The sequence below is a fragment of the Corvus hawaiiensis genome, chromosome 15 (assembly GCF_020740725.1).
Source record: "Corvus hawaiiensis isolate bCorHaw1 chromosome 15, bCorHaw1.pri.cur, whole genome shotgun sequence".
Lineage (NCBI taxonomy): Eukaryota > Metazoa > Chordata > Aves > Passeriformes > Corvidae > Corvus > Corvus hawaiiensis.
In genome coordinates, this window is record NC_063227.1 from 1,121,885 (window position 1) to 1,143,228 (window position 21,344).

General features: G+C 53.9%; 1 protein-coding gene across 4 annotated transcripts in view; it reads right to left on the reverse strand.

Moving 5' to 3' along the window:
- Window positions 1-1,920: 1,920 nt before the first annotated feature.
- Window positions 1,921-21,344, reverse strand: part of ARHGAP26 (Rho GTPase activating protein 26) — a 100,585-nt gene continuing 81,161 nt past the window's right edge. The window contains exons 21-23 of one of the 4 annotated variants that reach the window (XM_048319514.1): window positions 6,282-6,392; window positions 4,278-4,369; window positions 1,921-2,542 (exon numbers count right to left, since the gene is read on the reverse strand). In XM_048319514.1, coding sequence (XP_048175471.1) covers window positions 2,454-2,542; window positions 4,278-4,369; window positions 6,282-6,392 — 292 coding nt within the window. In that variant the 3' untranslated portion in view covers window positions 1,921-2,453. The other 3 variants (XM_048319515.1, XM_048319516.1, XM_048319517.1) reach the window with 3 other exon arrangements.

Sequence of the window (21,344 nt, forward strand, 5' to 3'; positions counted from 1 at the left end):
TACTGGAGTATCCAAGGAGCCAAAGGGGGACCCTGCACGGAAAGGTTTTGTGGGGACACGGCGGGAGCAGCGTGGTGCTGGTGCTCACAAGGCATTGCTAAGCAGGCCCCTAAATGCTAAATGCCATGTCCCCACACAATGCCTTTTGGGAGGGCTTTTGGCAGGTTTGCAATTCCCATTCATCCCCAGCACTCTGCCCCGGCAGCATCCCGTGAAGGCAGCAGGGAGTGGCTCAGGACAGTCCCAGCCACAAACAAATAGTGCTGACAGATGAAATACTAAGGGTTTTTTAAAAATCCTTTCCATTAGTCCTCCCCATCCCTCTCCCACCCCAGGGAGGGGCCCTCACACCCCCGCCCCAGGCAGCACCAGCCCCAAGGTCCCAGCACCAGCCACAGGCATGGAGCGAGGCCGGGGCTGGATAAAGCCTGGCCTCATCCGAAGCCAAGGCTGGATACAGCCCAGCCCCATTTGATGCCAGGGCTGGATAAAGCCTGGCCTCATCCTTGGCTTCAGGAAAGCCAAGAAATAGCACAAATGTTGGCTATTAAATCCAAGGATGGTAATGAACCAGCAACGTGCTAGGGAAACACCAGATTCCATCCTTACAAACCTCTCACCAACACCTCAGAGCAGAGACCACGGGCTGTCTGGGGACCTCACCCCTGCCCAAACCACACCAGCCAGGGGAAGGGCCCAGAGTGTTCCCCAGGGAGTCAGAGTGTTATGGAGATGATGTGATCCCATGGGAATGAGCTGTGCCACCCACCCTGGAAAGCAGGAGAAAAATGATCACCTTTTTCCTCCTTTTTTCCCCAAGACAAAAGCTCAGGAAGTTTAATTACTGTGGACGAAACGTGATGAGGGCTGAAATTTCAGCTCCCTTCTCTCTAAGTGACACCACGGAGTGAAGGAAGCAGCAGCTCCAGGCCGGGGTCGGGGGGTTTGGAGCCTCTCGGTGATGGGCTTCAAATGTCCTTTGCTTCTCTCATTACGGCTCTTCTAAAAATATCAAATATAGATCTTTTCCTCATAATATTTTAAGATACTCTATTTATACATTAATTCTTTCAAAAATAAAAAGTGACACATAGAGCAATTCAGTCACTCAGAGTCTTTAAAACTGTTACAAAAAGCCACGACATCCATCCCCAGCGCCGCTGGCTGGGGGCTCTTTTGAGACTTTCTTTTATAAAATATGATTCCAGCTCTCAAAATCCCAGCTCTGCAAACAGGGCTCCTTCTCCCACCCTGCCCCTTCAAAATGACCTGGAACGAGGAGGGATTTGCACACTCGCCCTGCCGAGCCCTCCTGGCGTGTCCATGGAGGCAGGAGCCGGCCTGGTGGAGCTGAAGGGCTCGTCCTTGGCTCTGCACAGCCCGACCTTGGCCACAGCAACAGCAAATGCCCCGCGAGGATGGAAATAATTCACCTGGCACAACCAGCACTGCACAGACTTGGCACGGACGAGGCTGCAAGCAAGGGGAGGCCTGGAAAACAACGCTGGAGAGAGGCAGAGGCAGCTCCAGCACGGGGCATCAGCGGCCTGGGCGCTGGCAGATGTGTCTGTACAGTGGGATTTGGGAAGGGAAGGTACCAAAGAGCCAAACAACAGGAGCACGGTTTGTGTGGGGCTGCAGCAGGAAGGCAGCGCGGGCTGCTCACCTCGCACAGACCGAGGCTTACCCCACAAAACCAAAACCTTTAAAATAAAAAAGAAGAGTTTGGGAGGCTTGGTCCAAAACACCCTCTCTGCGCCGAGCAGGTGCCTGCCGAGCCCTGCCAGCCCCGCGGAGCCACCCGGGGCCCGCTCTCGCCTGCAAGAGCCGGCGGCACAAGGAGCGGTCACCTCCCGGGGCCGCCCCGGAGCTCAGCCCCGGAGCTCAGCCCTTCTGCCGCCCCCGGAGCTCAGCCCCGGAGCTCAGCCCTTCTGCTGCCCCCGGAGCTCAGCCCTTCTGCTGCCCCCGGAGCTCAGTGTGCTCCCCAGCAGCACCCAGAGCTCTGCCTGGGGCAGGCAGGAAGCACAGAGAAGGCTCTGGGAGCGCAGGGCTCGGCTCCTCCTCGGTGGGACCCTGGGCTCACTGATGGCCCGCACAGCCCGTGAGTGGCCCCGTGCAGGAACAGCCGGCCCGGGGGTGCCATTCCCAGTCTCAGCTCAGCCCCTCGGAGCACTTGGCCGTCGCTTGGCTGGTTTTCCATCGCTGGGATGTGGGCTTGAAGCACCCCCACCTCAGGGCTGGGGGAGTCTCTCCATGTCCCCAGGACCGCTCCCCCTCAGTCCAGCAGCGCCGAAGGACGGGAGGAGAGGTGACATCTGATCCACACAAACATCCAGTAGCGGGCACAGGGGCGTCCTCACCCCGCATCACACAGTGGCAAAGGGCACAGGGGCCTGCAGGACTCCCCATGGATACCATGGAATGCTCAGCAGTGGCACTGTGCACACCCACAGTTATAGGAACTCCACGTAGTTCTCAGGGATCAGTCCTGTCTTGCCGTTGAGGGTCCCCTCCAGCCAGCCAGGCTCCTGGGATGGGTGAACTGCAGAGAGAAGGGAAGGGCAGGTGAGACCTTTAAGTTGTGTCGATTTTAAAGAAAGGAAACAAACAGAGTTAAAGATGGCCCTCAAGGTCCCTTCTGACCCAACCGTTCCATGATTCTGAACACGCCCAGAGGCTCAGCTGAAGTGCTCTGTCCCTGCCTGCTCCCCATGGGACTCCTTGGCCTTTGCCTCCCCAAGTGAATCCCACTGCAGGACCAAGTGAGCTGCAGGCTCCAAATGCTCCCTGGGGCTGCTGGGCTGAGGGAAGTGAAGTATTTGGGATAAAAACAGGGGCTCAAAACTTCCTCCAGATTTGGGCTAAGATCTCTTGGAAGTTGGAGAGAACGTGGTTCACTCCATCACACAGTAACCCCGCACATCCCAGCTTGGCCTGGGCCCAGGCTGGGAGGGAACTGCATTAGGGAACAATCCCGGTAAACATTAGGGAACAAACCCTGCAACCTGATTGTGTGCAACCAGAAACCTGATCAGCCCTCAAAAGCCTTTCTTTATTCAATCAACTCCCAAAAATTTGCTGATTTTGCAGGAGCCAGGCCACGGCTACGCCTGCAGGCAGAGGAATATCCCCCCTCCCACAATAATGGTGGGAAGTCGGTGTTCAGAGCTCCCGGAGCTCCCCGGGCTCCCGTGACCCTGCAGGTCTGGCACTCACTCCCTCACTCCGTGTCTGGATCAGCTGCACGAGGTGCCAGCTGAACTGGAGCTCTCCAAGTGCCACTATTGCTATGTGGGCGTTGCTCCCTGCGGGCAGCAGCATCCCCAAATCCCAGCTGGATCAAGCTGCCACATGCAGCCTCACAGAAGCTCAAACTAGAACCTGTCTCCAAGCATTGCCAAGATCCCTTTGCCTTCGCTGGGGTTTGCGAAGCCCCTTGATCACAGGAAGGCTCCCAGCAAGCCAGTCTGGTTCTACCTCACGTCCTCCAGCCAACGTGAGCCCTGGCTGTGCTGCTGAGTGACTGGAACACGCTGTGTACTTTTTCCCTTGAATAATCCATTGATTTTTATCAGCAAACATAATGTATTTAATTCAAACTTGCTCCTCTCCTAGCTGCTCTGATTCCCACGGGCCCTCAGAGGGGAGACCATGTTTATTTATGACTATGGAGCTGTTTCGGAGAAGGATTGTCTTTAATTCACATGTATTCATTCTCCTCCCCTTTCTGCTGCATTCGCCTCTATATCCCAGGGCAAAACCAATGCCTGTGGTAGCAGCTTCCCAAATGACAATGCTTAACATTTAAAAGCCAAGAATGACTTGGAAAGTAGAAAAAATCTTTTCTTGACACTGGGCTTATAACTAAGTCAGAGCTGCTCAGTTTCACGGGGCGCAGGAAGCACCAAATCTGTGTTCATTAACGTGGTCTCTGACTGAGCAAAGCCCCCCTGCTCCAGCACTCACATCCAGAGGGAAAAAGCACACGTTGCTTTCCCATCTCCTGCACAAAACTTTACAGCAACTACAGAGAGTATTTCTGGTGCTGATACCTGGAATCTAATCTCCCCTTCGCAGAAGCCCTCTGGGAATGGCTCTGTGTATGGTAAACACCGGGGCAGGCACAGCTCACCAGGGTCTCCCTTCAACTTAGAGGAGGGGTCCGTGGAGCCCACGGGGTCTGCCCGGTCCCACCACCCTGCAGCTCCCACCGTGGGGCACGCTGGAAGCACAGCCTGAGCTGTGCCCTGAGAAGAGCCCCCAGCCCCAGCACTCACCGTTGTCGAACACGGTGCCGGCCGTGAAGGAGAGCTCGGAGTCGTGCTCGGCTTTGCAGGCGTAGAGCGCGCGGGCCTTGCGCAGCGGGGAGCTGGAAGAGAGGCCACGTGTGGGCACAGAGCCACCCACACACCCCTGCCCCGGGCTGATGGGGGCTGCTGCTCTGCTGGGGTCTGCGGCTACGCTGCTCAGGGAGAGGGAGGGAGACACCGGCAGAGGCTGAAGGCTCTCGGGGATGAGCCACGTTTCACCACAATGCAAATCCCACTCTGAGCCCAGCTGGCACCACCTGGACTGGAGCCCACACTGGTGCCCGAACAGCACCAGCCCAAGCCAGGGGTCCCCAGGACAGCTCCAGGCTCTAGGCTGGAGCTGGAATGTTCTGTATCTGAGGGGCCATCCCTGACCAGAGGTTGGCACAGAGTAAAGGTGGCAGCAGGTGCTGGCAGTGACCCACTGCCACCTGCCCCGCTCTGCCAAACCCATCCAAGTGCAGCTGCAACCACAAGAAGAACTTCACAAGGAAGAATTAGCACTTGAGAAAGGTTATTCCAAAACAGAAAATCAAGCAGGTCCGTGAAGAATTTGCTGCACTTCTTCAGAGCCTGTACCTGAAGGTAACAAAGATTTAACAGCCATTGGATTTTGCTGAAGTGTCAGTGCGCCCACGCTGCAGGGGAGGGAATCGGAGCAGGGAGAGCCAGGAATGGTGCAAACTGCCAACAGAGAGGGGAAAATGAGGGACCTCAGGGCTCCTCAGGCACAGCACAGGCACACAGAGCTGCCCCTGCACCTGGAATCCCCACCCATCCTTCCCAGCTTTAGGCTGGAGCAGGGCTGGTGGAAAGCTGGGACACTGCCAGGCTGTGGTGACAGGGCCAACCTAGCCAGGCTCTGGGCCACTCGAGCAGCAGGCCACATCCTGCACTGCTGCTCAGCTGTGGCACTGCCAGGGGAAGTGATGAAGTGCCCCCAGAAGCTGCTGGCATGGGAAACAAGGTGTCACCATTCTCAGATCAGTGATTTTACCGATTTTTATCTTTCTGAGGACTTGAAGCTCCCCTGAGATCCTCAGAAGAGCCCAGGGAAGCCACAACACTTCATGGCAAGAGCAGTTCCCCTTCACACCAAACTCCAAACTTGGGAGCTGCGAATGTTTTGGCTTTGCTGTGAAGAGAGCCCCAAAATGGAGGTCTCTCCTCTCCAAATTCCAGCTGCCTGACACGAGCAGCTCCCAAACACTTAAAGACCAGGATAGGCAAACAATCCTCCCACTCCAGAGGGTCCTTCACTGCAAGGGAGGCACCGCTCAAGCGGAGCACTTGAGACCATCAGATGAAAAACAAAAGGTGTTTTCAGGCTCACGGTGCACTCATGGCACGATGGCATCCCCAGTGCCAAGGGCACAGGACCCCTGGGCAGTGCCTGCTCCGGTGCCAGGCACCCCAGGGCACAGGGGGACCCCACGGGGCTGGCACAGCTCAGCCTGACCCGCTGCTCAGGAGTGGCTGGGAATCCTGTGCTGGTTCATCTGCAGCTCCCAGGAATGATTTGCTCCAGCGATGCCCAAGCCCTGCGGCCTGGGCACCGAGCAGCCTGTGCTGCCCTGTGTCCATTACCCTCCTGGGATCCCAGACGAGGCTGTGGCCAGAACACCAGGGATGGCAGTGCTTTCCAAAGGCTCTTTACTCCTCGCAGGACACTTCTTACCTGTTGCAGAGCAGAGCAAAGCCAACACAGGAGCTGAGCTGAGCCCAGCAGTGACACCGAGCACCACAGGCACAGCTCTGCTCCCCTGCCCCGGGGGGCTGCAGGCTCGGGGTGTTCCAGGGGCTCTCCTGGGGCAGGAGGGTTTGAAAGCTCTCCTCTTGCTGAGTGCAGACAGCTGTGTTGGGAGGGTTCGAGCAGGATGCCAAGGGAAAGGGAAGTGAAGTGGGGGAAACCAGGGAAATTGAACAGAAATAGCAAAAGCAACAAAAAGCCAAGCGAATTGTGCAACAGACCTGATGGGGGATGAGTCGCTGGACGTAGAGGAGGTGGGCATAGGGCTTGATGGCGCAGAGAACATGGGCCAGGACGGTGAGAGGGGTGACGTTGGGCTTGGATTCTGAGGGCTGCAAGACATAACCAGAGACCTTATCAACGTGCAACCACAGCAACAAGGAGCAACCCAGAGACAGAGAGACGACAGCCGACGATAGCGAGTGCCTTGGGAATATTCCGAGCATGAGACACAGCTACGAAATGAAGTGCCAAGGCCTTGGGAAGTGTTTCAAGGCTGGATCTGCATTTGTCTGGACAACAAGAGCTGGATCTTCCAATTAACCCCCGCTCCATTGCCCCGTCCATCGTGCCCGGCACCCCGCGTGCCAAAGGTCTGTGCTGGCAGCACGGCCACTTACCTGCCTCGTGCTTCCCCCAGTGCTCCCAGAAATAGCTGCTGGTATTTCTGGACATTAATGATGCCTGCAAGCAGCCTCCACCCCCTCTGTCTGTCACTTGTGGTGCTCATACACTCAGTGTATAAAAATGTCACTGATTTTGTTTTCCATGTTTTCCATCCCTTTTTCCCCTCGTGCTGATTCCTGAAGCCACAGCTGTCAACTGAAGCTGAATCGAGTTACTGAACTGGTAATTGCACACAGAAGTTTTTGGGTCCTTCCAAACTGTTTGATTCAGGTCATTCTCAGGCTCACCAGAAAGCAATTATTGTATTAAAATACCAGTTTGACTCTGATTCATTTACTGCTTCTCTGCTTAGCATTCATTGGTATTCCCTGTCCAATTCAGATTAGAAATTCCATCCCTGATAAAACACCAGAAATCCCTCTCCACACTGCAAATGCCTTTGTAAAAACAAAAGTTTTGTAAAAGCATCAGGACTTATGTTCTTTCCTTGAGAGAGGGACGGTACCTCTGATCACACAGGCCCCTGATGAGGTGGGGACAGGGCACAACCCCTGGGATGTCCTTATCCCTCAGCTGGGGCCTCCTGAGGTAGAGGGAAGGGATTCAGGGAATGGTGGCTCCAGAACACGTGGGAGAACCTCAGCCCTGCAGGAGTTCAGACCAACGTTTAACCTTCCACAGTGTCCTCTGGCTGCCACCACGGGGGGATATTTACAACACAGACGCTTTCCCCTCGGAAATTGGACCATCTCTGCTTAAGGCCAAACTCTTGGCTTGACTCCTTGCAGAAGCCGTGTCACTGGATTCAACAGACGTGGATTGATTCCCTCTGAAATTACAGGCAACACCTTTATTATGTCAGAGATTACACACATGGAGAAATGGGATACAGCAGTGCAGCATGACTCCTCCAGAGGCTGGGAAACAGGGAATGCTGTCAGGCAGGCTATCAACGACATCCTCAAAATGTTCTGCTAATAATCACCACTATCTAAAAACAGTCCTTTTGCATTTCTATCATCAAAATTGTCCATCTTTTGAAAAATGAGTTTTCCTTAGTCTTCAACAAACCTGACTGCCACTGGTACTTACCAGATACTCCATCTATCCCCACCTCCAAATGGGAGGTGCTACCAAGGCCACCAAGTCATCCCAAACTGCCAAAATTAACCCTTTAAGCACCAGTTCTTTCAAAGAGCAATTCCTCTCTCCAAGGTGGGACTTGGAGGGGCAATGAGCTGGTGACCAAAATGTGGCTGAGCCTGTCCTGCTGAAGAGTGGCCACCAACACCCACCAGCCCTCCCACCACTGCTCCCACCGTGCCTGTGGGCAGCAGGCTCGAGGTGCAAGAGGACATGGCACTGGGTGTGCCAGTGATGGGACAGCCACTGTGACATGGCACTGGGTGTGCCAGTGTTGGGACTGCCACCATCTCTGCCACCAATCCTGGTCCTCTTCACAGCACGAAGGAAGGAAAATCCATTGGCACAGGGCTCTGGGACTAGAAATTGCTACTGCACTTTTTGAGATGAAATCATGGCAAAAGAATGCAGCTCTCATTTCTCCTCAAGTCACTCTGTCATTGCTCCACAACTGCGCACCCGCTCCACTAGTGGCAGTGGAGAATGCAACCAGCAGGATTCTCGAAGTTATCAGGGAAAAAAGCCTGAGAGAAAGAACCAGCACTTGGGCCAGCCTCTGCCTAAGAAGTTTTCACTGATTTGGAGCAGGATTTTGGTGTCTTAGGATCCTTGGTGTCAAAGAAAACACACCCCATGCCCAGCAGATCCATGGAGAGAACAGTTCGCTAGTGCCAGCGTGTGCAGTGGGGTGTGCCCAGCTGGTGCTCACAGAGGGGATGAACATGGTCCTACGGTGACTGAGCTGCTCTGCAAGTCCTTCCAGAACATCTCCTCAAGAAGAACCCACGGATAGCTCAGGACCCACCTGAACTTCCCCCCAGCACCAGCAGACCCTGGGGTATGATGGGTATGAAGGGTTCACCTCCCTTCCATGAAATACAGGGATTTATTTTCAAGCTGCTGCTTGAGTATCACCTTCCTGAGCTTATGTGACTGCCAGACCCGAGTCCTGCCTCGCTGGAGATGTCAGTGCACGTGAGGGAACGGGCTATCCCGAGGTCTCTGGTGTTTTGGAAAACAGTTTTCTTGTAGGATCCAATTTCCTTTGTTTCTCATAAAAAGAGCAGAGGTGGTGAGAGGCTGGGGGAAGTTCTCATTGCTGCCTGCAGGCAGCAAATGTCAGCTGGATGGTTTTTTTCCTTCTTCTTACTCATGAGGGCTTTGCGAGGGGCGCTTCCTGTTGGGTGCACAGTGGAAACAAAACAGAGAAAATTGCTAAGAACCAAAACCATCAGAAGCAGGAAACAAAGAAATGGCTCAAATTAGAGTCTTCCAAGGTGAGAGTGGACCTTTCCTCAGCAGAAGCAGCTGGGGGAACTCCATGAGTCCATAGCCCAAGGCATCCTGAGGCTCTTGCCTTTCCCGCTGGTCCAACTGTGCCTCGGAAGCGGCGGCTGTGATCCCGCAGGGAGGGAGCACTGCTGGGCAGGGCGAGGAGGGCACTGTGCCAGAGCACCTGCAGGGGCACCTGCACCTTCCACTCCATGTGTCCCTCCGGCAATCCCACTCTTCCAGCAAACAGAGTATTTGGAAATGAATTTAGGAGCTAAATCCTCCTCCCTGCTTCCCGTGCTGGCCGTACATGCTGCCCTTCCCGTGCAGATGTTTAGTTTGCTGCCCAAACATGTGAAAAAAAGCAGTAACTCTTATTTCAAGACTCTGCTGGAGCTAAAAAATCTCTTTTGTGATCCCTTCTCTTAACCTGCTTCTTTCATTCCTCTTGCTCCACCCAGGCTGCCTCCGGTGCTCCTCACCTGGCTCAGGCCCCCAAGGCATGTGCAGCTCTCAGAGCCCTTCTCAGCAGGTCTCCAGACAACTTCTGTGCTTTGTTCTCCTGGCTGGGAGGACATCAGTTCCACTTCAAACATGTTTACAACTTGTTTATTTTTGTGGAACTCGGGGCTATTTCTGCCACAGAACATCTCTCAGCTATGGATGGGCAGAGCCCACTGATGGATTCCAGCCCTTTCATGAAATCACCTTAAGAATAAACAACAATATTCCCATTCTGACGTGATCAGTACCTGACTGCAGCAAAATACATCAAGGGCCATCCAGCCCTTTGCTCCCTGATCTGTTCCTATAAAACAAAGCTGCAGAACATAAGGTTCTTCTCAAAGGTAACAAGAAAAAAGAAAATTACAGCTTTATGTAATGCCAGAGCACTTCAGCTCACCAGCAGACGGGCTCTGTTGCCTAAATGAAATGGGAGGCAGCCTTGGTTTGGGAAGCTCACGGAGCTCAAGCAGTGCTGCAGGTCCTAGCAAAGCCTGGAGCAATGGATGGGCTCGAGGAAGCAACTCCCGGGCAGCACCACCCCAGACCAGACCACCAGCTCTCAGGGCTCCAGTCTGGCAGGGTTCTTCCTCTGCTTGGTACTTTAATGCAAGAAAAATGCTGTTAAACTCTCTGCAGTGTTACTCTCTCAGGAATAATGTTGCTGCATGGTCATTTGGGTGGAAAAAATTACACATTTAGGGAAATAAGCAGCTAAAATGGCCTGTGGTCAGCATCACTTGACCAAACCGGTCCAAAAAAATCTCAAATTCTTCAGCACAGATCTTCCCCACATCTCCATTTACCAGTTCCCCATCTCCATCAGCACAGATTTCAGGATCTTCTTTCCAACAACACGGACGTGTCCCTCTGTAATCCTGATGGCACCCAGCACATGGGTTTGTCTTGTCACTTTGCTGCTTGGCTGATTTCCCACGTGTGGGAATATTTCCCTGCTTTAGTCATTTCATAAACCATCTAAAAGCTTTTCCACTTGAGTAAGAGAGAGACCAGGATGAGTTCTGACTCTGGGGAGGAGAGCTGGAGCTGTTGTCCCACATTCCCATTTCCAAGCGCAGACGGATGATGCTCGATGGTGCAGAGGGAGGAGATGACAGGGCTGGTGTGCTACAGAATCCTGGCACGGAGCTCAGAGCCTGCTGTTAATGCTGGAGACGGTGAGGTGGTAAGCAGAGAGTCAGCAATAGATGAGTTCTCAGCATGAGCAAGCGCTGCAGGCACTGAGGGAAGGAAGCTGCAGGACCAGCCTGGTGCCAGCACAGGTGTGTTCCCCACCAGCTGAGCTCCAGGTGATGGGAGCACCGTGACGCCTTACCAGGGAACAGCATTTCAGTAACAGCTGCACACCTTGTTTGTAATGGAATTACCAGTGTCACCAGCAAGGTACAGACCCACCAGTGACTGCTCTCACACTGGGACAGACAGGGAAATGGAGGCAGTGATGCGTCCACACGAACCAGCCTGGATGGGACACAGAGTCACAGAGTCACAGGACACAGTTCCTGGGGCTGGAAGGGACCTTGAAGCTCATCCAGTGCCACCCCTGCCACAGCCAGGGACACTTTCCACTATCCCAGGCTGCTCCCAGCCCCGTCCAACCCGGCCTTGGGCACTGCCAGGGATCCAGGGGCAGCCACAGCTGCTCTGGGCACCCTGTGCCAGGGCCTGCCCACCCTCACAGGTGTGATTTTCTCCCCAAAATCCAATCCACCATTTGCTCAGCAGCTGCATTTTCTGCTCCATCAATACCCCCCTCCCTCTTTCTCTCTGCCCAAAAGGCTTTCAGCAGACTCAAAATCAGACTGGAAGGTTTTATGTTGAACTGACTGCTTTCAAACTGTGTTAAAGCTCTTAATTATTAATAGAAAAGTTGTAATGTGGCAGCAGGGAGCCAAACTGGCAGTTTAGGAGGGAAGTGTTGGTAAATCAGGAGCCAGCATCTTAGTCATGGCTTCTCCATCGTGCCACAGCTTCGAACATGGGGTAATGCTGTAAGGCTGGGTGCATTAGTCACCAACAAATTGTGTTTGCAATTAAGCAGAACTCAACAGCCCTCCAGAAATCTCTCACTCCTCTCTGGCATTCAATGCACTGCTATCTTACATCCCCCAGAAAAGAAAACTCTCCCATCTGCCACCCCAACAACCATATGGGATCCTTGGAAAATGAAGGAAATTAAAGTCCCTGTGGGATCACAGCTCCCAGCTCAGCTGTGGGGGGTTTAGGAGGCTCAAATATTTGAGCTAAACACATCCTGTGCCCCAGGCGGCCCCGCGGCGCTGCCGAGCTGGCTCTGCCAGCCACAAGCAGCTAAACCTGAGCTATGTGGCTGAGGGTGACCTCGTTTTGGGAACTCGGAGCTGCAGGGAAGCTGAGGGATATGGAAGGACACTGTCCTTGCTGCCAGCCACCGTCACCTGCTCCAGGGAAGGACAGCCCTGACCCCTGCCCAAGGCTCCAGGGAGACCAGCCTTGCAGCACCCACTGCCCTGGAAGCCTGGCTTTGGGTGCAAAGGGAGGGCATTTGGTCCTTATTCCCTCAGAGCAAGCCCTCCTCTGGCTGGCAGAGCTGTTCTGCTGCAGGGAGCTGGGAGGGACGCCCGGATGGTGCAAGGAAGGCGATGGGGGATGCGCCTGCTCTGCCCCACGTGCTCCCAGGGTCCCACAGGGGAAAAACAGGGCTCTGCCAACACCCAAGGAGGGCACAGATTTTGGGATGGCAGCAGCAACCTCCCCACAGGAGCTGGTACTGCCAGCTCTCCAAAGGGAGAGAAGTTCCCGTCATTTTTTAAGCAGTGTCTTGAAACGAGCAGAACAGCTACTCCCCACCGTAAAAAATTCATTCCTGGCTAAGGAATATTCCCCACATAACTTGATAGGAGGCCACTTCCAGGCTCAGATCCTAACAGAAAACTAAGACAGTTTCTTTGAGCCTCATCAGCACCACGGGCTCAAAGCCTCATTTTTTAGCAGGTAAATCTCCTCCCTGCAGCATGAGGAGCCAACACTGCCCACAGAGGGCACATGCAGGGGGGGAAACAATGGGGATTATTTGGGCCTGAGAAGGTGATTTAAGAATAATGGATGAGTAAAGCCACTGCATAATAATTTTCTGCATTTTCTTGGTTTCCCTGATTTAGTTTTATCCATCTGGCCTCGTGCTGCTTTGCTCTGCAGCATTCTGCAAACATCATTTACGAGAGCTGATCAGAGCATTTCACTGCAAACCCCGAAGACCACAACACTGAAACAATCCAACTTGATCATATATATCAAAAGAAACGCAATGTTTGCTCTGTTCTTTCTTTTTTCATCTTTTTTTTCACTTCAAACCACCAGACTTTGCAATAACATTTTTGCCTCAGCAGCTCTAACCCCCAAAACTCTCCTCCGGCAGTCGTACAGCCCCTCCCAGTGCAGCCCAGCTGGGAGGTGTGAGCACAACAACCCTCCCAGTTTACTGGCCCAGCCTCAATTTCTCTCCCTGCCATCCAGCTGGACATGTAGCCTTGGAGAACTCTTCCCAGTAATCAAATACAGCAAAGATTAATACATTCAATTCACTTTTTTCTGGTTGGGTATTTTTCCACTTCTTATTCCTTGTGCTTTCCCAAATCTCCCTGTGCTGCACTCACTGCTGTGCTGTCCACCCAGCACTTCCAACCCAACCTCCTGCTCAAGCAGGGGCTGTAACAGGCCTTAAAGCCCATCCAGTGCCACCCCTGCCATGGGCAGGGACACCTCCCACTGTCCCAGGCTGCTCCAAGCCCCAATGTCCAGCCTGGCCTTGGACACTGCCAGGGATCCAGGGGCAGCCCCAGCTGCTCTGGGCACCCTGTGCCAGGGCCTGCCCACCCTCCCAGGGAACAATTCCTGCCCAACATCCCATCTAACCCTGCCCTCTGGCAGTGGGAAGCCATTTCCACTCCAGACCCTTGTCCCCAGTCCCTCTCCAGCTCTCCTTCAGGCCCTGGGAAGGGCTCTGAGCTCTCCCTGGAGCCTTCTCCTCTCCAGGTGAACCCCCCCAGCTCTCTCAGCCTGGCTCCAGAGCAGAGGGGCTCCAGCCCTCAGAGCGTGTTTGTGGCAAAAGGAAGGGATAAACTTTCCCTGCTCCTCAGGGTTCCCCCAGGGTCTCCAGCGTGAGCCCTGGGCGTTGTTTGGAGCAGGGAGCCATTTCCATGCCTGATCTCCCTTCCCTCTCCCCACTCCCACCCTCAGCTCGGCAGGGTCTGAAGCCAGAGGGATTTTCCTCAGCTCCACAGGTGACACAGCCGCTGGCACTCATGTTTTCCCACGTGCTGGTGCAGACAACACCAAAAGATGGATCAGTGCTCTGTTCTCCCACCGGTTCCCTTCCCACTGCCCAGCCAGGACACCTTCCCTGCAGGAGCCCACGGATCCCTCGCTCCCAGGCCCGGCGCGGTGCCAGCGCGGGGGGCAGGCGGGGGGCTGGTGCCAGCTCCTGTGCTGCTGACAATGTCCCAGCTTAGCACTGCCCTGCCACCAGTGTCTGCACAGCGGCCTCGGGATTGGGTTACCCCCAGGTGAGGGGAAAGCGGGGGCCTGACAGCTCCAGCTAATTTAGGAGATTAATTAGGCACGAGGATCTCCTTTCAGAGGAGACACGATGTCTTTGTGAGCCAGCAGCCCTGTTCTCCTCGGCCCCTTCAGGGGGAATTGTCAGCCTTCTGCTGGGAAATCGGATCGTGCGGGAGGGGGTGGCCCCTGGGGTGGTCCCCATCTGAACCCTGCTCACGTCCCCTCTGCCGCCCCAGCTCCTTCCAGCACTGGCAGCTGGAGCTGCCAGGCCACGGGGGAGCTTTGGGATGCTTTCAGCACTCCCAGTGCCTGTGTGGTGCGGCTGGAGCCCGGCACTGCCTCAGAAACACTCCCAGAGCTGTCAGAAGACTTTTACAAGGGAGAGTCTGGGCTACATCCCTGGTTTTGAATTTGATCTCCCTGCAGAAAGAGGAACCAAAGAATGCACTCAGCCGTTTCTCTGCTATATTTCATCTGAGGTGACATTTATAGGTGGCAGGAAGACCTAATGTACCATCATTTTGCTTTCAGCGGGCTCAATAAAAGTTTTGGCTGGGCTCACGCTTGAGACTCTGCCCAAAGGAAACTCGGACAGCGACTGAGCAGAGGTGCTGGGAGCGGAGCTGGACGTGGGGGCTGAGCAGGCTGGGGCGAGCAGAACACCCCAGGACCCCAAAATCCAACGGGGGAAGGCAGGCAGGGAAGGAAAAAGGTAAGAAGAGAAGCCTGGCCAGCAGGATGACGATCCTGAGCTCCACACACCCACTCAGCACACACAGAGTGCCTGTGACCGCCCCGGGAAAGGCTTTGGTGGAGCATCTTTGATTCCTGCATCCATCCCCCCACAGTGACTGGGATGGATTTCAAATCCTGCTCTATTTGAAAGTACAATTTCCATTAGCCAATATTTGTCTGAGGCAGTTTCTTTGAGGAAGATGCTGCTGTGCAGCGATCTCCACACTAATTACAGGAATTAGGAAAGCAATGGAGTGCAAGATCTCTTTTTTTTTCCAAGGCTTTCCAGAAAGCTGCCTCTAAAGCATCATGTGCTGCTGAAGTTTAAGGTGCTTTTTTAGAACTCTTGCAGGGAAATCTAATTTAATTCAGCTTGCGAGAAGCACCCTTAGCTGTTCCCAGAGCATCACCCAAATAGAACAGAGCTCTTCAAAGGCAGAAACATCTAAGAAGTCTCCTGAGGGGCAGCACTGGGAAAAGCTGTGGCTGGTGGGAGTCAGGCTGCAGGAGCTGCGGGGTGGCCTGGAGTGTGGAGCCTCTGAAGAGGCCATTCATCTGTCCATCTGTCTGTCCATCTGTCCGTCCATCTGCAGCCACCCACACGCCCCCAGTGACACCAGCCCCCAGAGCAGCACAGCCATGGCCAGGGCACAGCAGAGGATTCAAAGCCACCCCCAACTCTGCTGGGGAAGGAGCGACGGGCGCCTGCTCCCGTTAGCAGAGGGCTCCCAGCCTGAAAAATTACCTTTGTTTTAATGGATGAGCCGGGAGAAAATATTTTGATATATGACCACTGGGTCACATGGGGTTGGCCACAGGGCTGGAGACTTGCTTTATGGGAATATTTGGCTTCATTTTCAAGCTCAATTTGTGGAAAGTTTCTAGACCAAGAGCCGACCGAAAAGTGAAGGAGCTAAAGCTTTGCACAGTTGTTGTGCCAAACTCCAGGGCCCGTGGAGAGCCCACACAGCAGGAAAACAGATCCCACCTCTGCCTCCTGCGAGCCCGAGATGCTGGGCCAGGCAGGATCCCACTGCTGGGGCCTTCTCTGACCCAAACAGCCTGAAATATCCCACCTCAAATGGAAATTTGTCACTTCCCTCTGCCCTCCCCAAACCAACCCCTACTCCTGTGGCCCACAAGCATCGTTCTTTTCCACACATCTTAAAATACCTCATGGAAGGATACAGATGCTTAGAAAATAAATCCTGGATTATTTAAACACAACAAGGGAAGGAATTCATAGAATCACTAAGGTTGGAAAAGACCCCCAAGATCATCAAGTTCAACCTTCTATATGAAACCTGTACATATACATGTGTGTATATATATATATAACTTTTAAGAGCATATGGCTATCAGCAACTAAGCCTCAAGTGTATTTATCTGTGGAGTCTACTGAGTTTGCTGCTTCTGTTTTCCAAGAGCCAGGTTTAAGGATGTTTGCCAGAGCCCTGAATCACTCTGGTTTACAGAGCTTTCTCACCACAGGCATGATCTAGGACTCCCAAGCTAAAACTGCTCTAAAAGAAACAAACACACAGACACCCTCACAACAGTCTGCACCAAAAAAAAAAAAATAAGTCATAGGATAGTTTGAATGTTATGTCATCTGGAATCAGCCAAGCAGCAGACTGGAAATTTTAGGAGCTTTTCTCAAGTAAGAGGGCTGGGAGATAGGCGGGTTCTGTTCTAACCTGGCAGCGATCTCTGCTCCTCCTGAGCACGAACCAACCTCCATCTGAGACACGGAAGATGCAAACCCTGAGCAGCCACACGAGGAGGTATCGAGGGCAGATGAAATAATCAAGGATCCTGACCCTGCCTGGAAGGCAACACTTCAAGCAGCAAAAGCACTGGTTGGGGACCCAGGGTTGGGGGCCACCCAGGGCACCTCTTACACAGCTCCGGCCATCCCACCCCGCAGGGACCACAGATTCTGGGTGTAAAGCCCCCTGTCCCAGCCTAGGATCACAGCTGGGAATAGGTCTGCTCCTCTTAAAGAGCAATTTAGATAAGGCTGTTCTGGAGCTGCTCTGATTACAAGATTTTACTTAATCCCCCAAAAATGCCATTTATTGTTTGGCAGCCCATAGATCCGCCCCTCGGGGCTGGCCTTGGCAATCCAAACCCAGATTAGGCAGAAGACCAGAGTTTTGGGGTCTGGGCTGAGCTTTGAGTGGCTGCAGGGAGCAGGATGGAGGGAGATGCTTCCCCCCAGCTCCAGTTTCCAGCTGGGGTTCCCTGCGGTCACCCAAGGGTGCCCAGCACACACGGGGTGCTCAGGGTTCAATGCCCCCAAGGAAGGGCAGCAGGGGACACAGCAGCAGAGGAGGGTCCCCAGGGAGCCCCAGCCCTGCTCTGCTGGCCCCAACACGCCTCTCCCAGCTCTTGGCTTGCTCTGGAGCCGCGGTGGCTCCCGGCCAGGCGGCCACAATGCAGTGGAAGGAAGAAGAAACAGCTTTGTTTTGCCCAAAGCCTCGCAATTAATCAAGTTCCTATTTCCTTGCAGTTCCACGTTCCCCACCCCAAATGCGCCAGGCAGCTCCCAGCCATGGCCGAGTCCCCGCGCCGAGCACAGCGTTTGCTCTGGAATTTCATGTGAACAGAGAAACAGAAAATGAAATTAAAGTGAAATAGAAACGTCTTTGCTACAGTGAGAACCACTCAGGGCACTGGGAGTCCAGTGCAACATGGAGCCTCTGGAGCAGGCTGGCAGCCCCATCCCTGCCAGCACCATCCCCTGGGACCTCCTCCTGGGCACCAGCTCTGCCACCCAGGAGGAACACATGGAATCCTGGAGTCATTTAGGCTGGAAATGACCTCCAAGATTATCAAGTCCAAGCTGTGCCCGATCCCCATCTTGTCCCCAGCCCAGAGCACTGAGTGCCACATCTTGGCCCTCCTTTGACACCTCCAGGGATGGGGACTCCAAACCTCCCTGGGCAGCCCCTTCCCATGCCTGACCACCCTTTCCAGGAAGAAATTCCTCCTGATTTGGACTCCTCTGAGAACAAGTCACTGTTCTTATAGTGACACACAGCAAAACAAAACACCAGTGCATTTTCCTGGCCTTTTTCCAAATTAAAGTGGGGCTGAATATCAGGGTGTGAGGAGAGTGGGTGAGAATCCAGGTTCCACAGGCACAGGAGCACTTGATTTATGAGCAGATGTCTTAAACAGAAGTCCCAGAGATGCCATTTCAAAGGGACATTCCCAAGGTGGCTGCTGGGAAGGCAAGATGAGGGTGGGACCCGCTCCTGCGCCTCTAATTGCCATTATTCTTCAGGAATATAAACAACAGGAGCCACCGAGCTCCACCGAGCCATGAAAGCTCAGCAGAACCGGGGTCTGGGAGCACAGGGAGAGGAACTGGAGGTCAGGCAGGTTAAGGACTCATTTCTGGCTCACCACAGCCCCTCTGGATGAGGAGAGATGGGCAGGCACAGTACAGCAGGCACAGCCTGGTCTGTCCTGCAGCTCTGTCCAGCTCCCCTGGACAGGAACCAGCAGCATTTAAAGGTCTGCTTGCTTCACCTCACGTGCTTTTGCTTTCATGAGTCCCAGCTGATAACTGTCGAAGCTCTCTGCATTTTTAAGAGACCATTTTTCCAAAAACATCCTACCCTCTCCTGTTTGAACCATTGCCTCATCCCTGGAAGTGTCCACAGCCAGGATGGATGGGGCTTGAAGCAGCCTGGGCTAGTGGAAGGTGTCCCTGCCCATGGGATGGAGGAGCTTTAAGGTCATTCCAAACCAAAGCAGTCTGTGGTTCCATGATTCTGGGATGCTGCACTTGGATTTGGGATGGTGAGGGCTTTCAGAGCAGAGCACAGGGATGGAGCAATGGGAGGAAGGTGCAGCATCACCCCAGTCCCACGGCTCTGGTGTGCTGTCCCCTGCCCCTCTGCCCCACAGCTCCCTCCCAGTCACTCGGAGAAGTCCCTGATGGAGACTGTTTTGCAAATTCAGTAATATTTGAAATTTCTCTCATTTTCAGGCATGGAAAGAGGAATGTTCAGTTTTAACTGGGATGTCTAATGAAGATTTATTCCAGTCCTGCAAATCAAAAGCATGTGGAAATAACCACTCTTCCTTGGAGTAACTGGGTTATTTTTTCATGACCACTAGACCTTAGATCTGCTCCTCATTTCTTTCCATACCCACAGAGGGCAAGAAATAGCCATACTTGGTCAGTGAGAAAATGAAATTAAATGCAAATAGACATGTACTGACTAAATACAAGTTTCCCAAGGTTATTATTTCCCTAAATGCCAAGTCCCCAGGGTGAAGGAGGAGCAGCATCAGCCTGGGCCAGGGCTGGCAGTGTGGGGGCTCAGCCTGGCCCATGGCCCCCATGCCACCAGTACCCTGAGCTTGAGGGTGAGGATGGGCACCAGCACTGGGAACACTGACAGGCCTGGAGGCACGGATGGACATGGGAAGGGTGTTAAACCGGTTTATCTCCTTGGCTGGAACCACCCAGTGCCATCCCTGCCATGGCAGGGACACCTTCCACTGTCCCAGGCTGCTCCAAGCCCCAATGTCCAGCCTGGCCTTGGACACTGCCAGGGATCCAGGGGCAGCCACAGCTGCTCTGGGCACCCTGTGCCAGGGCCTGCCCACCCTCACAGAGAGCAATTCCTTCCCAATATCCCATCTAACCCTCCCCTATCAGTATGAAACCATTCCCTTGTCCTACCCCTACCTCAGCTGAAGTACACATCTCTGCTGGAAACGCACTGCTTTCTGCTTCGTGCTTGGCCACGTTTTCTAAGGAAGATGCTTTCCACAAGGGCAGGATAAAGACACTCAACAGGATACAGAAACCAGTGGGACACAGAAATCTAACACTGCTTTGGACACAAATCCCTGCCCACAGTTTGGTGGTCCCAGTCCCCGGGCAGCTGCAGCCGCAGTGACAGCTCCTGGCACGGGACAGCAGTCCCGCTGACTCACCCAGTACAACTCCTGCCCAGAGCAGTTTTTCCATAAAAATAAACCCAGCCCTAATAAATAAATGCATTCCCATCGTAAAAGCCCGATTGGTGGCTGGGAAGGAAGAGCCTGAGCCTTGCAGCAAAACAATTTCCCTCTGGATTGGAGACTCTGGACTGTGCTCCAGAGAAAGCACGTCAGAAGGAGCCCATTTCCCTGGGGAGGGGGACAGGGGGACCAGCACTGAGGTGGAAGGACCTGAGCCCCAGCACAGCCACTGCTGTAACAGAGGCTGGGAAGAAGCGACGCTCACTCACGAGGGGGATTTAGGAATTGGCGCAGCTCCCAGCAGAGCAGACCTGGGGGATACACGAGCATTTCGCAGGGAGCCAAGGGCTTTTGTAAACAGAAGCTCAAACAAACATCTCTCATTTCACAGATGGTGCTCACAATTTACAGCTGGCACATTTAAAGGCCACCTTGGACACATCGGTGCTCACGGCTGCAAACGGGACACAAGAAACGCCCCAGGCCTGCAGGCCTCAACATTGGCACTCCAAGGAGCCTCCTGCTGACATCCCCAGGAGTAATTTCCACAGGAATATCAGTAGGACTCTTTAGTAGGAATGAAGAAGGTCAGAATGACCCAACTCCTTTCCCTGCAGCTTCCCAGTTTGGGTGAGTACAGGCTCCCAGCTCAGCAGCCATTGTGCTCATGGAGGCTGCCAGGAGAGTCAGCTCCTCCTGAACAGCTCCCCAGAACCACGGCCCTGGTCCACAGCTAAAAATTGCAGGAAATCGTGAAGAGCACAAGAAAAAACTCCAAAGTCCTGACCAGCAGAGGATTTGAAGGAGTGCAAACCCCAAGGCACCTCCAGACCCTCCCCATGGCCACAGATCCTAATTGTGGGCCCGGTAATTCCAGGGGAGCACCAGAACCCCTGGCACGGCAGCACCAGATGCCCCAGCCCGGGGCAGAGTGCGTGGCTGCCCGAGGCTGCCTGCAAAGCCCACACTGCTCAGCTGCCTGGACAAACAGAAGTGCCTTTATGGAGACACGATTCGGGCAGCCCTGCGGAGCGGCGGGGACGGAGCCGCCGGACACTGGCACCATTCAGACACCCTGCCCCGACCCAGCCCGCAGCCACAGGGCACGGCTGGGGACAGAGCCGCTCCTGGCAGCCCTCCTCACCCTCACCACTGCAAACCCCATTCCCACCGAGGGCAGAACCCCATGGAGCTCTCAAAATCACTGGCACAGCCCCTCCTCCTGGGCTAGCAGAGGGAGTGACATCCATACACACTTAGTCAGAATAAAATCAAGTCAGATGCTTCATTTCTGAGTGGAAGATTGCATTAAAGACAATTGATTTAAATACTTGGAGTCACAGAGAATATTTGCCCTGTGGTATTAGCCCCCTTAGGATCCATATTTCAACCTTTAGCTCAACACAGACCAAATGTATGTTCCTGCATGTGCAGAAATTACCCCAGAATCCCTGGAC